The sequence below is a fragment of the Excalfactoria chinensis genome, chromosome 3 (genome assembly GCF_039878825.1).
Source record: "Excalfactoria chinensis isolate bCotChi1 chromosome 3, bCotChi1.hap2, whole genome shotgun sequence".
Taxonomy (NCBI): Eukaryota; Metazoa; Chordata; class Aves; order Galliformes; family Phasianidae; genus Excalfactoria; species Excalfactoria chinensis.
This window is the reverse complement of record NC_092827.1, coordinates 64,912,303-64,930,311: the sequence shown is the minus strand read 5'-3', so window position 1 is coordinate 64,930,311 and position 18,009 is coordinate 64,912,303. Positions and strand designations below refer to the sequence as shown.

At 40.1% G+C, this 18,009-nt stretch overlaps 2 protein-coding genes across 5 annotated transcripts in view; both read left to right on the top strand.

Moving 5' to 3' along the window:
- The window catches only part of MPC1 (mitochondrial pyruvate carrier 1), a 222,861-nt gene that overhangs the window by 135,389 nt on the left and 69,463 nt on the right, over positions 1–18,009 (top strand). The window lies entirely within an intron of this gene.
- RPS6KA2 (ribosomal protein S6 kinase A2) overlaps positions 1–18,009 on the top strand; it is a 248,001-nt gene that overhangs the window by 182,836 nt on the left and 47,156 nt on the right. For all 4 annotated transcript variants that reach the window (XM_072331144.1, XM_072331143.1, XM_072331146.1 and 1 more), the window contains 5 exons: positions 3,740–3,820; positions 4,546–4,625; positions 7,727–7,833; positions 15,304–15,341; positions 15,835–15,977. In XM_072331144.1, the coding sequence (XP_072187245.1) occupies positions 3,740–3,820; positions 4,546–4,625; positions 7,727–7,833; positions 15,304–15,341; positions 15,835–15,977 (449 nt within the window). The remainder of the gene's footprint in view (positions 1–3,739; positions 3,821–4,545; positions 4,626–7,726; positions 7,834–15,303; positions 15,342–15,834; positions 15,978–18,009) is intronic.

The following is an 18,009-nucleotide window of genomic DNA, read 5'->3' as shown; positions in this document are numbered from 1 at the left end:
TTTATGACTTTATGCTCATTGCTCCAGGATTTGTGCCCTGCTTCCATCTGCTGTATGATTTAAGGATAAGCAGAAAAACCCATGAGTAGAAAGGGCAAGAGTTTAGCAGTTTATCACCAGTTCTAATGGGAATTGTATTTGTGAAAGTAAACACCTGGTGCAGGCAGGATCTGCCAAGGCCACCTGCACCTCTCCTTTGTGTGCTGCTTTGAGCCCCTGCAAGTGGTAGAAAGCAGGAGGAGTAGCTAAAGTTATCCAATCCCCATCTGTACCAAGGGCTGGGCAGAAACTCTGAGCTTGAGAGCAGACCTGTGCCAGGGGGTCCTATGCAGATATTTAGTTTTGGAAATGAATGGAGAACTTCATTGTGATACATACTAACTGGTCCCAGAACAAGACCGTACAAAAATGTATGTGTTTGCTTGATCTGATCACTGCATAGAAATACACATTGCTAGTGTTCAGTTCTTATCATCCATGACACCAAGGCAGCTATTCAAACCCTGTCCCTCTCTCCCCTTAAAGCTGGATTCCCTATGTAGGATCAAGCAGGCTGAATAAGCAGACAGAAGTAATTCAGATCGTGCTTGAGCAAATTAATCTAATTACCCAACTGAACTAGAACTAGAAGGGATGCTTCCTCAGCAGGGTAGGCTGGGACCACTGAATCCTAGAAAAATTCTCCCAAGAGGCATTTTCTTGCCCACTGTAATTGGAAGATGACAGAGAAGTCAGACTGAACTGGAGCTTCATGTTGTAGGAATGATATGTTCAAGTGCTACCCCTTCTTAAAACTTTTTGTGATTAATTTGAGATTCACGTGCCCCAATCCCAACAATGTAGATGGTCTGAAGAACAAAGGAATTCCTGGGTGTATATGAAACAAGAAAAAAGATATCTTCTCTCCTGCTATGGCAGAATTAATAAGAAACCAGAAAAGAAAAGGCAAGAGGACCTTGTGCTGCGTGTTCATTGAATACCATATCTTGTTATTGCATCATTAAATATTAATGTATGTATAATTAAATATCATGTTAAACATTGGATGTTTAAAAATATGATGACAGTAAATGCTCAGCATAAGACAGTGCCCTGTGGTGTGCAAGCTGCTGTGAGCAGGTGGGTATCCTAGAGAGGTGACTTTGGAATTTGAAATTAAATGTTGCCCAGATACATGGAGGCAATCAGTAAGAAAAGAATGCAGACAAAAAATAAAAATAAAAATTAATAAATAAAATAATTAAAAGAAAAGAAAAAAAGCCTATGGATTTGCTTTCTGTATGGGAGATTGGTAATCACAGCCTAAACCTCTGATTAATCAGCTGAGGCAAGTATGGGGTCAGCTGTGGGAGCACAGGTGAGAGTGATGTAGCTGTGCTCCCGGGAGGGGTGGAGCTCGACTCCATCCCCTCTGAGACCTCATTTAAGGGCTGACTCCCACTGAGGCAGCATCTCTTGGAGATTGCTCACCAGTGAGGACTGCCCCAGCTTCTTCAGCCAAGGTACCACCACTGGTGAGTTTTCCTTTACTTATTCCTTCTGTACATTTGCTACCATCTGTATATTAACAACCAATACACCTTCCTAGAGATTATAATTAATTAAAATATCTGGGCCTATGTGACTTCTGCCCTCAGAGCATTTAAATCAAGCAGCATTTGATGCTGGAAGATGCAGAGTGCAGGTCACCAACACACGTGCCAAGCTGTAATCCCAATTACAGGTTCTAATTATCTCTTTTGGCAGGCGCTACAAAGGTAGTGATTACAGCAGCTTTGGAGAGACCAGGTTCATCAGAGGCTATCAGACCATGACTAGAGATTTAGGTGTCTCCTGCAATGACAGAGACTTTGTCCCCATGACTCTGGGCTGCACACATGGGGAACAAGGATGACACTGTAATCCTGCATGTCCACAGCCTGTAACTCCTGTAGCAGAGGCCACTGCAGCAGCAAGCGGGATGCAGGGAAAAGGACTGCAGCAAACCACCCAGTGGCACAGCTGTTCAGAGCCTGCAGTACTGGTGGTAGGAGGACATGCTGCTGTCTGCCAGCAAATGCCAAAATTGCTGCTGACACTGGACTGCCCCTCAGATGGGTAACTGCTACTTTCTGCAGCCAGTATACTCCCAACCTTGAGTAACCTAAGTCTGTGTCCATTCAGTGCTATAGTCAACACTGGATAGAGCAGGTAGGTAGATGACAGTGTGAGTTGCACAGAATAGCTGTTCTTTGCCCTTGCAGCATGATTGATGCTGTTATCCAGCTGTGCACAGCAAACCACCCAGCTGTTGTACAAAATATCCTGTGGATTTTGTGAGATATGTCATTGTGTGAGCATATGGAGCTACAGAGAGGCACTTTGTGAGGCTATCTAACTACACCTCTCAGGAAGTATCCCACTCACCCACTTGTCCACCAAGAATTCCTGCCTGGGAGCATTCGTGCATATCACAAGGGTCTGGATCTATGGCTAAGGGATACTCTCCCTTCACATAGGTTAAGCTTTTTGTAATTGTTTGAAGTGTATTTATATTCATGAGATAATGAGTTAAAACAAAGGGATTTCAGGATCTTGCTTTTTTTACAAGGTAGCTAAGGTTGGATAACTAGTAAATTATACTTTGCTACTGACACAAGTAAAGCATCAAAACTGCAAGAAATCCAAGTGTTCTTCCACTCCTATTTAAGGTTTTCAGATCAGTTGTTTTGGTCCTATTTCTGTGCATCAGTTCTCAATGTGCAGCAGCAGGGTATGTGGTTTCATTATCGTATGTTCATTACTGAGGTGCTGGGAGTGCTTGGCTTCTCAGCAGATCCACAGCACATGCAGGTGATGACAGCATCTCACCGAGATCTCCTCAGGCTTCACCACCTAAAATAGTCACATAGCATTCCTCATGGATGCTTTTGGCTGCAAATCATATTGGCATTGTGTAACACAGAGAAAGGAGAAGAAAATTTTAATACTTCCACTGTGGATTTAAAAAAAATAGCAATTGACTGAGAAATAACTAAGATGAAGAGCTGTCAGTCTGTGAGCTTTAATACCCCTCAACATCTGAACACTGTTAAAGGTACTTGCTTCAAAATCTTCCCTTTGATGAGTGTGAACCCAGCTTACTTCCCTAACTCCTTTTTCTCTTAGTCTCTGCTGATCTCAGCCACAAGTGTTTTTCTAACTCCTTTCCCACAGGAATTTCTACATGTTGAAAATCATTTTTTATTATTTCTAATCAGCTTTTTTTTCTTTATTATTGATTGTCTAGGAGTATTGTTGGAGACTTGCTATAGTTCATATTAATAATTTCCAGACAGTGCTATCGAAAGATATCTAATAAAGGCTGCTAGCATCAGCACAGCACAAGGTGTTAATTTGCACAAGGTTAGCCTGGCAAGCCCTGAGGCTGGTGTATTTGGTGTAATCTTAAGTGAGATAGAGTTTATACAGTTTTAAGTCTCATATTGGCAAAACACGATCTTTCCCCTCAGCTGTAACACTGTGGTGCTTTTGGTTCAAGCTGTTCTCTACAGAGGAGGAGGCACTGCCCTCCTGAAGAGCTCACCCTTTGCAGATGCAAGACAGGCAGAATAAGGGGCAATCGGAGCGTGGCATGGCTTGCCAGTGGTCATACCACAAGCCCTTAAGGGAGCAAAAGCAGAACCCAGCTCAAATGTATCCAGCAGAACATAATGCCTCTTCTTAATGAGTTGCTTTTCTTATTGTTCTTTCCTTATAGTTCGGGATCGGGTACGGTCGAAAATGGAGAGAGATATTCTGGCGGAAGTCAATCATCCTTTCATAGTCAAGCTTCATTATGGTAACTATAATAAAGTAGAATCCATATTTGTTCTTAAATTGGTTGGAGAATTGTAACCAGATGTGTTATAATTTCATATAGGTACTGGCTGCCTACGTATATGATTGTCTCTAACAAAAACATAGAATTTTAGTATAAGTAGCTCTTAGCCATTTGTCCATCAGAATACGTTTGACATGAAATGTAATGTGATGTGTTGTGCTAGTGGAGTTGCTGATGAGTTACACCCCCTCACCTGCTGTCAGGTGTCACCTAAGAAAACAGGAATTGTTTTTAATGATCAGCATGTGAGTGACTGTGAATGCAGTGTCTTGCTGGAGCTACGTTCCTCAGCCTCAGGAGCTCCCAAGGCCCATTACTACTTACTGTAAAGGGCCCTCCGTGAACAGTGCAGGCTCTGCCTTGCTCAAGGTCTGGGTGCTTCTCACAGTGCCCAGCCCTCCATGTCTTCTGGTATTTGTACAGTGGAAAGCAATATGAATTTATAAATGTTTAAAATGGAATGGAATATTTTAGTAATACATCATTGTCACTCAGCTGATACTGTTTTCCCCATAGTCTAAGCTAGATTGCTTATTGCTGTAGAGAAATTAATTCTTCTGTTCTTTAAGTGAAAAATGACAGTGCTAATATCACCAGTGATATACCATCAGTCAACAATATTTATTCTTTGGAGATTTTTTCTTGATTGAGATTTCCAACATCTCCATTTTTTTCTAATGCAGCATTTCAAACAGAGGGGAAGTTGTATCTAATACTAGATTTCCTGCGGGGAGGGGACCTTTTCACAAGACTCTCCAAAGAGGTAAGCTGAAAGGTTTTAACTCTGAAAATGGAAGACTACCCTGGATTTTCAGAAACTAATGAAGCTGGTGGGAATGATGAAGGACCTTGAATATAGTCCATATATATATATATATATACATATATATAAATAAAAGCGATAGACAGACAGATAGAGGCTATGTATGTAGTAGACCTGCATCATCCTGTGTCTCTAAGTGGGTTCTTATTAATTATATTTGAATAATGCCACAGATAATTAAGCAGTTAGACAGTAAGCATCATAAGACAGAAAACTAGTAGACATCATCACAACAAAATACCTCCAGGCTCATTGCTAACCAAATATAACTTGGCTATGATGAGAGGCAATCTGAGAAGCCCGTCTCCAATACATTCTGCCTGGGACGTGAGCACAGAGCTGCTGTAAAAGCACAACTGCTGCCAGCATGAAGAGATGCTGTCAGTCAGGGTCTGACCCCTGCAGAAGGTGTGCAGAGGATTAGGGCATTGGTCACCAGCAGGACAGTGCCACTTGCTGCAGTTGCTGCTGGAAGTAGGTTGGAGGCCATGCCCTGCCTCAGGCTGGCAGTTTGATTGTCACCTGCCTGTCCTGCTTTCCTCACCTCTCTGACTTCGATTGGTCCCCTGCCCTCTGCTCCTGCCTGTGGGGAGTTGCTGCTGCTGAAGAATAGGATAGTTAGAAAACCAAAGCTAAGTCTCACTAACGCCAGCAGAGAGAGGTAACTGCAAGATGTCTACATTCGTTTAGTGCTTGCCTGTTTCACCTAGTTTTTCTTGGAGCCACCTGTCTATGATTCCTGCAGGCAGAGGTAGTGCTTTGGTGAGGCAGCCCTGCCACCACCGGGGAGGAGCCAGGGGGCCTTTGGAGTCCCAATGGAGTCTGCATTCCAGGGTTTGATCTCATCAGTGTAGTGTCCTCAGCCCTTTGTCTCTGTCCAGACTGTGGGGATAAGGTGCAGTATCCACTTGACACAGACTATTTAAAGATAAGATGAAGATATCATAAGCGTCACCTTGAGGGGAGTCTCTCTTTGTTCTGGGGAGTTTATGGATGGACTGCGAGAACAGAATCTCCATGCAGAAGTTCCCTAGCTGCATTTTCCACCCCACAAACCCAGTCTGTCTGACAGTAGCAGCTGGTGAGATGCTGCTGTGGAATGGGCTGACAGGAAGACTGCTGAGTCCACCATGGGCTGTAAACCCAAGTGTTCTCCTTCCAAACTTGTCTGTTAATGCAGGGAGACATCAGCAATGGGATTACTGCAGTGCCAAGTAGTAGTACCTGGATGTGTATTTCCTATATGGAATCAGTTATTTTAGACAGAATGAAAAAGATTCAAGGAAAAAAAAAATATCTTCCTGCTGCTTGTTATGAAGTATGGATTTGTAGCACTGCTCTGTCTTTAAAGAATCTCTCTGATTTCTCGGGAGAAGAGAGAAAAGGTGATTCTTGACACATTCTGTACAGTGAGGGAACGTGGAAGTATGGATCAAATTTTGTACTCATTTGAAACTTGTTTTCCCCAAAGCTTTCACAATTCAGTGCAGTGCATTCTCTGCTTTATGCTATCAATAATGAGATCTGTTAGCTTGGCAGTCCTAGTACATATCTTTTTTGTGGTCGCAGCTCATCTCATCTACCAACTCGTTTGACTTGGCAAGGACTTTTAAAGGCCATCTAGTCCTCCTCCCCTGCAATGAAAACAGGGACACCTGCATCTAACTCAGATTGCTCAGAGCCCGGTCCAGCCTGGCCTGGACTGTCTCCAGGGATGAGTCTTCCACCACATCTCTGAGCAAAAATTTGTATATTTGTGTTGAGATGACTCATTTCTGTCATATGTAGTATTTGCATTTGCATACCCAGTGCACCAGCTTCTCATTCTGCATTATTATTGCTGTGCAAATTGAGCTTTAATTAGAGAGAAGTAAATATCAACTGGGATACAATAAAAGTTGAACCAGTCTAGGAACAAAAGAACTTTCTTGGCATCTGAGCTCAGTTTTTCTGAGCTTAGTGATTTGTTTACAGAAGTTTCTTCTCACCTAAACCAAAGCTTTCCAGCATTGGTAGTGTCTACTGAAAGACAACAACCACCATCAGTCCTGTGTGTTGTCCAACACATCGTTTCTCAGGGGATCTGCACCAGGACTGCTAAGTTTCAGCCCGAGGTCATGTTCCCTGATCATTTGCACTGGATCTGTCCCTGGCTCTGGCTCTGGTTTCTTCTCCAGCAGCCAAAACATAGGCACTGTTGTAGATGTTCCTTTGCACTGGGGACACTTCTTTTAGCTGTCATGAGTAAGGATATGCCAGGTTTCTTTCTTTTGCTCCCTTCAATGCTATCCCAAACCATACACACTCAAGTAATACCATGCTGAAAACCTCTGGCACACTGTTTCAGATTTTTCCATGTGGAAAACTGTAATCAAAATTCTGTGCTTTAGGACTTCAATAGTGCTCTGCTTGGGGTAGAGGAGCCCCTATCCTTCCTGTGCAGAAGCTGGGGATCTTTCCTTGTGAGAGTCTGGTGGCCCCTAGAGATTCCTTGGAGCTTCAGTGCATGGGGGTTTAAATCTATCTTAGAATGTTTTCATGCTGTGTATTCTGCTCATATTTGGGAAAAATATATGTTTCAGTTTCTAAAACAAGAAGTGTTACACTTCCCCAGAGGGATTCCTCATATTATTCTATGAGAATTCAGGAATCAAATGCCAAGATTTTAGCAAATTGAGAGGTATAAAAACAGTAAAGGCTGTAGTGTTGAATGTTGAAATTTGCCACCGACTTCCAAAGGCTAAGGAGTTAGAACCTTATTTATATTATTGTGACATGATGTCATGTAAACAGATCAAACAGATGAATGAGAGCAGTGTGTTTTAAGGAACAGGAGTACTCGGCAGATCAAGTTTTGTTTTATAAGGAGAATCTGGTAAGAATTGTTAATGTGAGCTCAGACAAATTATGGAAAATTGAACCTGATATGATGGGCCTTCCAGCATTCCTGAGTTAGACAATTCCTTCCCTGTGTCTGCTTAATGCAAGCCAGCCCACCACTGTCTAGTAAATAGACATGTTCTTCTTTTCCTTCTCTCTAGGTGATGTTTACAGAAGAGGATGTCAAGTTCTACTTAGCTGAGCTGGCCTTGGCTTTAGACCACCTCCATGGGCTTGGAATTATTTACAGGGATCTAAAACCAGAAAAGTAAGTTAATGAGAAAGAGTGAACTAAAACATAAATACATGAGCTTTTAGGTTGTTTCTGCTCCTCATCTTGCTAGTAAGTCAAAAGATACCAGACTCTGCCTTCCTTCCTGTGTGAGCGACTGTGCATGAGAGCTTAAACATCAGGAGTAGATTTTGTCCATTCTGTGTGGTTGATAAGGTAGGGAAGGACCACATACTTTCACCAGTAAAGCATGGGAAGTGGTGAATCACATTGGAACAACAGCTGAGACTGTAGTGCTGTCGTAATTACAGAAGCAGTCGAGGTGGTAATAACTGGGAGATCCCGTGATGTCTGGAACAGAGGCACTGCAATCTCTTTACCTGTGTTTATTTTAGGTTCTACCACAAGGCTAAGGCATAAATTCAGCATCAGTCCTGACAGCCCCAGCCTCTGAGTCTTTCTATTATCTTATTTTTAATGCAAGGCTAAATACTGTGACTGTGCTCCGGCATGACTTAGCCTTTGTTTAATGAGTAAGCTCAGAGTAAGGGTTCAGACATGTTCTGTTCCTGTCAGTATCACTGTTCTTGACTTGCATTATTTAATCTGCCCTTCCCCTTGATGAGATAGAGACTGTCCAAAGCAACTCCACTTCTAGCTCATAGAAAATGTGTGGTAGCACCATTCAGTTTTACTGCATCCACTGCTTAACGTAAACAACTGATGTGTGTGGTGGCTCGTGAAAGATAATAATCAGTATTTAAAAAACATTTTTATTAACAATCAAAGCTGTTGTCCCAGAATGATTCTAGCTGATATTTGCAGCTATTTGATGTAGTTAATGTGGTGCTCTGTAGATTTTTCCTTTCTCTTTTATTCTTTGCAGTACATCAATAGACTAAATGACACCCACAGAGCTATGGCTGAAAGTCATGTGATACTGCCTTTATTCTGTTCCAGTTGGCTGGTGCTTTGCCTGCTTCTCCTGTGCCAGCTCCAATGAAGCAGGCTGCAGCATGTCAAACTTTCAGCCTTCTCAGTGCAATGGCCACAACCGTTTTAAAATGATAACCACTGAGAACAGCCTGCGTGGCTGTTTATACTTCCAAAATATAACAGCAGAGCAAACTTTTTCCTGTCATGACATAAATTTTAAAAAAATAAGCAGTTCTTTCCATCGCACTCACAGGAAAAAAATAAGAAACCAAGAGTGAGGGAAGTTGGATTTTGTAGGTGAAAAGCTGAAGAGGATCATTATCTACAGCATAGTACTATGTGATATAAACTTCAAATTCAGTTTAGTGATTTTGTTACAATAGTGACAGTAGTAGTACAATATGAATTCAAATTGGTTAACCTAACAAAAGCTCTCAGTCCTTTGAGCTAGAGACCCTTTCAGGTGATCAAGCTTTCCACCTGCTATACTCTGAATTAAACAGCCAGAGAAATAAAGGTACCATTTGTTTTTGTGGTATGAGATGCAGGTGGGCAGTGGTCATGCCACATGCTATTGCATCATCTGTCAGCAACTCTTTGGGCTCAGGTTTGTTATTTTGTTAATTCAGCTTCAACAGATATGAATATTACAGAATAACTCCCTGTACATAGCAGAGAAGTTGGATTAGATGACCTTTAGGGGTCTCTTGCAACGCAAATGACTCTATGAACTCTAGTTAGAGCTTTTTGGTTTTAAACTTTGTTTCTGGTGAGTGTTAATAAGAATCATCTGCTTTTCTTTCTCGTGTTAAATATACTCTTTTTCAAACTAGCATATGATATATGAAGCAGCTATTAGAAGTTATGCAAATAAGAGCCTGTATATTCAAATATAAGTCACGGTGCTGCTACATTTATAGTCATGTGCCAGATTAATTTTTTTTTATTTTTTTATTTTTTTCTTGCTTTAAGAGAAGTTGGAAACTGAGGAGAAAATTAAATGCATGTCAAAACTATTCACTGTATGTGAAATGTGCACAAGCTGATTTTTCTGGGTTCTCAGCATTACGTGTCACTTTGCATTTCAGCACACATCTCTCTCTGAATTCAGTTGCAATTGACAGCACTTAATATTTTTGCAGACCAAACTACAGTGTCTCTTCTCAGGGATCAGTGAATCAGGAAATTAGAGCTCACATAAGGAAGGGAGATCTGAGTGATTTGCCACTGCCACACAGAAAATGCCAAGCTGGGAACTAGTTCTCTGCATTTTCATCTGTCCTAAGACTAGTCAACCATCCCCTTCATTTTATAGCTTTGCTAAAATCCCTGGGTACTGTCTATCTGTTCTGCAACTTGTGGTAGTTCTCTGAAAGAAAGCGGGAAGATTCGCCATGTAACTAAAGACCTTTATAGAGTGAGGTCAGACTAAGGTGACAGCCCTCATTCTGGTATTTCCTAGCTTTTAAATGTACATTTTTACAACCCGACATTTTAGTATGGTCCTTGATGTGCACTTAAATAGGTACTGATGATATCGTTGAACGCCTTAGTATGAGTTACATTATTATTGAACAGGAGTAGGAATAACCCAGATTGGGAATAAATCAAGGCATCCATTAAGGTAAAAAGAAAAAAACAAAAGCAAAAACCTTTAAAAATATCTTTATAAGTGCCATATCTATGTATAGTCACGTCTCAAACAGCAAAGCATGACAGCCTGTGGCTGTTCCAAGCTTAAAGTTTAGAAAAGGGAACTAGGTAGCAGAAAAAAAAGATTCAATCTGAAGGGGAGAAAATGCCATATTTTTAAGCAACATCTAGAAAAGGATAGCTTACTAGATGAGATGGTACTAGAAAATGAAAGCTATCACAGGATGATCTCATCTTCCTCTTGCCAGGGTCAAATGTATCAAGCTCACTGCAGGCTTGTTGCTAACCTACACTTAAAACAGCTGGTGGAGACTCCACAGCCTCCATAACAGGGCTCTCAGTGTTGTTCTATCATTTGTATTGCTGGTATCTAGAATCTAGGATGCCCCCAGCAGCTAATTAGATGTTTTTTTGGTGCAGTTATAGGCTAAGCTCCTTGGCCTGTCCTTCCAGACTCCCCAGGCAGCACACTCGGCTCTCATCAGCAGCCTTGTGAGCACGTCCTCATCCTCTCAGTCCTCTCTTCTGTAGCCCGAACAACCCAGTCACTGAAAATGTTCTTACCAGTCAGTCTTTCTAGGCATTCATTTTCATCCCTCCACTTCAATTTCTCTTGATCCTTATCCCATCTGAAGTACAACATCCAGAATTGCACCACGTCTTCAGGAGAAGCATTACTGGTCTGATAAAAAAAGATTTACTCAATCAGATCAGACTGCAAATCAGAGAAATTGGGATAAATTACTTTGTAACTTCCCCATTGTCTTTCTCCTTTGCTGAAAGATAAGCACTACATTTGTCCTTCTTCCATTGCTTAGTGCTCTTGCCATCCTCCCGAAGTTCCCAAAAGTAACTGCTGATAAATCTGAGATTGCTTCTGTCAGCTGTGCGAGTATCCTAAAATGAAGCTCACTGGGGTTGTTTATGTCAAAGGAGACTTGTTAGAACATAGCACTGTTCAAACCACTTTGAAGAACCCTCAGTACATTAAAATGTCAGGCTCAATATTATTTTAGGACTCCCTGAACAAAAATTCATATTAACAATTCAAAACTATGAATTAAATTTAGGCGCAGCCAAAATACGTACCCTGGGAGTTGTCATAAAGTGAGCTGTACTTATTTTTAAAAGGGCAAACGATTGATTTTTCTGGTAAAAGTCTTGTACAGAACAAGGAGATAATTATGCTTTTAAATTGTTGATGCCACGTCCTTCTCCTTGAGTTGTCTTGGTGATTTCAGTGAGGTCCCTGGTGGAACAAGGTGCTGTTTGGTCATGTTGAAGCTGATGAAATGAGCAAGACCTCATTTACACAGTGAGGCCTGTTTCTGCTTAAGAACTGTAGCATCAAACTATTAAATATGACTATACTGAGCTAGAAAAATGGAAACTTATTTTGAAGTATTTTATGAAATCTATGCTGTGGTATAAGAGTATGAATGGCTTAGAAGTAACTCTACCTTCTAAGAATGCACAGGCATTTAATTTATTTTTGCCTGTTCTGTCTCCAGGTACCCAGTTACACCTTGATATAGTTCTGCTGTAAAGGCTTCAGCTTACAAGGAGGCTTACGTTGTGTTGCCCACAGGTGTCCGTAAAAGGGACAGATAGTTGCTCATATAACAGCTTGCATTTAATGCAACTTACTATGAACTACAGCAATACATTCATGAGCATAGCTGGATTGTGTAGAGAAAAAAAAAAAAAAAAAAAAAAGAAGAAGAAAAAGAAATGAGAGAGAGCTACTACTAAAATACAATATGAAATAATGCCAACAACTAACATTGAAGGCTTTTTATCCCTGTGTGCAGAAAAAAACCCACACCAAACAAACAACAACTAACAGCTGAGTTAGTTGCAGTTCTAGCTCTACCATGAGCTCCTACTGTAGCCTGGAGAATGTCATTCCCCTGCTACTAGGTTAGCTTCCCAGCCTCTGAGATGGAGAATTTCAGATTATTTTTTTTTTTATCTTAAGGCGTACATTTAAACTGAGATCTGTTAAAAGAGTTTAATTTTTTGTTGGACCATCCTGAGGCTGAAATGGTGTTGTTTTTGAGAAGTGTTGTTTAGAAACAAATTGACAATGGCAGCATCCTGTAAACACGGTCAAATCTGAAATGGAGCATATAAAATGGCAAAATCCGGTAATGAAAGGTTATCACTCAATGGAATTATAGCTTCGTTTGACATTCTCCTTCTCTGGTTTTTCTTGTTATAATTTCAAAACTTTGATTGAGAAGAAAGATTTTTCTCAAACCAGGATCACATTAACAACCTCTAGTTCTTTTTGAAGAACTAGAAGTTGAGGAAGAGGAGGCTGAGGCGAGGAAGAGGAGGCTGAGGGGAGACCTTATTGCTGTCTTCCAGTACCTGAAAGGTTCTTACAGTGAGAGTGGGGCAGGTCTATTCTCACTACTGACTTGTGACAGGACGAGGGGAAATGGCCTCAAGTTGCGCCAGGGCAAGTTTAGGTTGGATATTAGAAAGAACTTCTTTACAGAAAGGGTGGTTAGGTACTGGAATGGGCTCCCCAAGGAGGTGGTTGAATCGCCATCCCTGGATGTGTTTAAGAGCCGCTTGGATGTGGTACTCAGGGATATGATTTAGCAGAGGTTTGTTGTTGTAGTATTGTTTTGTGGTTGTTTTTTAAGAGATAGGCTACTGGTTAGGCTGCGGTTGGACTTGATGATCTTCAAGGTCTTTTCCAACCTGAGTAATTCTATGATTCTATGATTCTATGATTCTATGATTTTTTCCTTCCCCTAAATGGCAGTAGCTTATTTCAGTTTAGCTGATCCTGCAAACTATAGCTAACATAATTTAATTGTCACAATAGAATTTCTGTTTGACACTGTGGGATATAAAGCAGCAGTAGAGTGATAAAGATAAAAGAAAACAGAAAGAATGATCAGAGAGTAAATTTGCTTCTACAATCAAAGAAAAAATATTTGTCAGTTGCTGTAATGTGGATACTTTGCTTCTAAATGCCATTCAGAGCTGTTTCACTGCAGCAATTATATTTTTCTCCCGGTTAGCATGCTATTTTCTTTTTACATCAAAAGTAATTTTTCAGTTCATAACTATAACATTGTATGCATTGGCAGATGGCAAATGCGGAAACCCACAGCTGTCCCACGCATATTGCCAGGGGCGAAGGGGAGCTGAAGGCAGCCAAGGGTTCTGTGTAAGGGCAGATTTAGGGAACGTGAGGCAGAAGGGAACTATAGAGCATTCAGGAATAAAAGATACGTGCCCCTAGCAAACCAGGATCCATTCATTTAGCTGCTCATACAAACATTTAGAGTGAGAAAGTCTATTGTACACTTCTGCTTCACTTAGCCTAACATAGTCTGATAGCTGTATGTCTATTGCCTTCATACTTCTAATGGAGACGAAAGATATGAAAACCATATATTGCATCATAAAAAAGCAGCATGAATTTACCATAGGAAGTCAATGAATTGTAAAATTCAAAATGTTTCTGGGGAAAATTCCACACCCCTTGATTTGCACAGTTACTCACAGGGACTCGATGGGCATGGGACAAAATCTGGGGTGATTTCTGTGAGCTGTGCTCCCTCAACCACTGTTGCAGAGCTGGGTCTGTGGGGTTCAGGCATTCTCAGACTGGCAGGTGTTTTATTCTATTTTCTTCTGAAGCACAAGCCTCTTGTTTAAGGATTATGGTCACAAAAATACACGTAAGCAAGCCTGTTATGTTCTTGTACTTAAATTTTATACCTCTTCAAAAAATCTGCAGAGAAAAAAATCGAAGGGAAGAAGCTTTTATTGAGAAGAAAAGGTTTAATTATTGAACATATAGTAGTGACTCAGCTGCTGGCCTTTATTTGATGAGTTACACAATAACAGCCTGTTCCAAACACACAAATGAATGGCAGAAGATCACCTCTTTTCAATTATGTTTCAGCACAGAGGAAACTTTTAACAAGAGTTACACACAACCTTGCCCAATATGTTAGATTCATTTCTGTCTTATTTTCTTCCTGTATAAATGGATCACAGTGACTCTGTAAGAGAATGAATGTATAAAAATAGCTGACATCTTGTTAGACCAGTTTGGAAACACAAACGCACTAAATCTAACGGGGAGTGAAGAAACACCATCCTCATTACTGTATCAGCACTAATAGGCAGAAAACGTAACAAAAATCTTATTATTACTTAGCTTCTCCAATCCTTCTTGTTTTTGTAAAAAAACAAACACACAAAACAAAAACAAAACCAGCATTTATTTATTTATTTATTGTGAACTACAGTCATTTTACTTATAGAAATGCTGGAGTGCCTTTGTGAGAATAAGAAATGTTGGCAGGTGGCAAACGTGAGAACACACTTGCATTTGGCTTCCAGGCTGAATTTTCATTTATGCTTCCTGACAGAATAAATTAGCAGGGGCTGAGATCCATGCAGCTAGGCTGTGACTAGTCATTATGCTCTACAATCACTTTTATTACTTCAATATGAATATATCTACCTTTGGAGTTAATTTTAGACCCAGTGAGTCCAAGCCTTCATTATTTTTGTGCTTGCCTTTATTATTATGAGAACAGCAGAAAACCTATAGCTTTGTCCCCTGCTGGAAGCAAATACTCAGTTGGTGTTTGCTTTGAACACCATGTTCTTTCTGAGCTCAGCTCACATCTTCCTGAGCATGCTACCGAGTAAGGAGGAGGCTGCCTGTGCAACTGCCACAGGCAGTGATTGATTCAGGCACGAGGTTAGGCTTTGGGGGATCATTTTTCTTTAGGGAAGCATATAATGTAGTGAGGGTTTGTTTGCACATATATTTGAATCACATATATCTCATTACTTGTCTTAAACATGTTTTATCCATTTTTGTTAACTGCAATCTGTGGCTACGTACTGAATGTGTCTTTGCTTTTTGTTTTACAGCATTCTTCTTGATGAAGAGGGCCACATTAAGATAACAGGTATGCGAGGAAACTTAATGCCTACAAGCTGATTTAATATGCATTATGTTCCATGCAACTTTATCATTACTTAAAAAGAAAGAAAGGAAAAAAGCTTAAGAAGCACAAGAATTTGTGTCTTGGTGTTCATTCTTTTGGCAATTTGTTACTCTCTCAGTCTTCACAGCACATGGAGAACAGAAGTTTTCCTGGTAAAATCATTCTCCTGACTGACAGAGCTTGTATTCTTGACTGCCTGCCACCATGGATGGATGTTCCCAGTATGACTGCTTACTCCAGATTAAATTCTCTGAATTTATAGCTGTGTAGAGGATATCTTGGAAAACCATCCCTTTGTGTGATATGTGTTATCACCATTTCCTATCTGGGATTATTACCATTAATGCTATGGTAAACTAAGATAGAATCTTAACCAGCACTGTCTTTGCCAAATTTGAACTGTTTCTGCTGACTTTTAGAAATTTGACAAGTCTTTTTGGTTCCATTTATTTAGATTTTGGTCTGAGCAAAGAAGCCATCGACCATGACAAGAGAGCATATTCGTTCTGTGGGACAATAGAGTATATGGCCCCAGAAGTGGTCAACCGCAGAGGACACACTCAGAGCGCCGACTGGTGGTCTTTTGGTGTGCTCATGGTAATGGAAAAGTTGTATTTGTTTGTTGGAGTGGTAGCTGGAAAGTGAGCAGTCACCTGAGATAACAAATATCACTTTCAGCAGCTAAGGGTCGATAGGGAAGTAGATGTGCGATAACTGCTTGATCATTTTCATTGCATCAAGAATAGGAAACAAACTGCCCCCGGCAGCACATGAGCTAAAATTTGCCTGTAGATTCTCTCTCTCTTCTTTATCTCATTTCTGTCAATAGTACATTGTTTCAGCTGGTTGCTTTGAGCCACAAATATTTCTGTTCCACAGGAACAGAGCAGGGCAAGCTTGTAAGAGTGCAAGCATTTCAGAAGAAATGTCTATGTAGTTACTAGCATAGATTTTTTCAGAGACATTCCCAAGGCAGGAAATTTCAGAGGTTAGGGGTATATTCTTGATGAAACTCAGGAGTGTGCACTTCTTTTAATTTTAATTTTTATTTTTGTAAAGTATACTTTAAAAACAATATATTTTTGAGGGCACTCTGAGTGCTTCACAGTCCCTCAGTGCTTCTTTTGTCATTAGTCTGCCTTCTTTACCTCAGCATTTCTAAACAAAGTCACTCTCATGTGCCTTTTAATAAAGTATTTCATCCAGTGCTACAGGAGCAAGTTACTAGTTTGAAGTGGTCATTAGTCCAAGAACTACCTATACCATCTAGAAATGTACCACAAGGAAAAACACAATAGAGAGAAAGGAGTTGTTCATGCTAAAAAAATAATGTTACCCCAAAGGCAGATAGGAATAAACCCTTCCAGAAATGACAGAGTTTATTTAAATTTTGTTTACCCTAAAAAAAGAAATGGTTTCAACAAAAGTAACAAAAGGAAGTAATGTGAAAACTAGTGAGCATATTTTGGGACACTGATGGTCTAGCTGGTTGACAGTAGTGAATCTAGGGTAAAGATTGCAATTAATTACTTGAATGTAAAAGAAGGACATCCTTATCTCCCAGAGACACAAATCTATTTGTGGGTGCTGAGGAGTTTTGAATCACATATGTTTGTTCAGAAAAATCGATAGGTTATGTCTCCTATAACAAATATACCACAACCCTTTAAATTTTTTATGTGTTTACTTCTGGAGAATATCTGTGCCTTCTCACTATCTGTCTCCAGTTAAAAAGAAACACTGATGTATTTGGTGCATAGATTGGTTTTCCTTCACCTCCTAATGAACTTGGCTCTTTGCCACGTTTTTTTTTTGCCAGGTCTCTCTCTTTTTTTTTATTGTCTCAATTACTTTCTTCTTCATATCATCTCCCAGGGATTCAACATGTTAGAATTGGAAAAGATAAGACTCTATTAAAAGAGAGTACAATTATTTTAATTGTAAGCTGATGCCTTAAGCCTCCAAGTGCTACTGGACACCTTAGAGAAGATTACATTTAATCAGTTCAACCTTTTTTTCCCCTTTATAAATTAACTGATTACGGCAAGGTGATTTTCATACACTAGAAGTGCACACGGATTTCCAGTGCTGTCTTGGGCTCTGCTCATCACTTGAACTTTCTGTTAGATAAGCTGTTTTTACACTAATCTGAATAGCTGACAGGAATTCGACAGTATCCAACTTCACCCTTCTTAAATGTTCTGCAAGTACCTGCCTCATATTTAATAGGTGATGATGACTGTTTGTACCCAACTAAAAATGTGGTTTATCATGTCCAGACTCTTCTTTTTTTTTCTTTTTTTTTTTTAATTTTTTTTTTTTTTTTTTGCCTTCTTGCATCTTACTTATTGTACTGAAGATTTTAGATGGAATGTTGCTCAGTTTTAATATTTCTTCAGAAACATTGCATCAAGAGACATGCACAAGCAATTGAACTAACATACATACATTTGTATGTATGATAAATCAATTTTGAGGAGCACCACAAGATCCTTGATGCTCAAACTACCATTTCTGATGCCCAGGTAAACTGGTCTGCAACACAACATGTGCAGGTCTCTTGGAAGGTGGCTCAAAGGAGCAGGTTTGTAGTTCATTTTACTGGTTTACAATGCCACAGCCATCATGG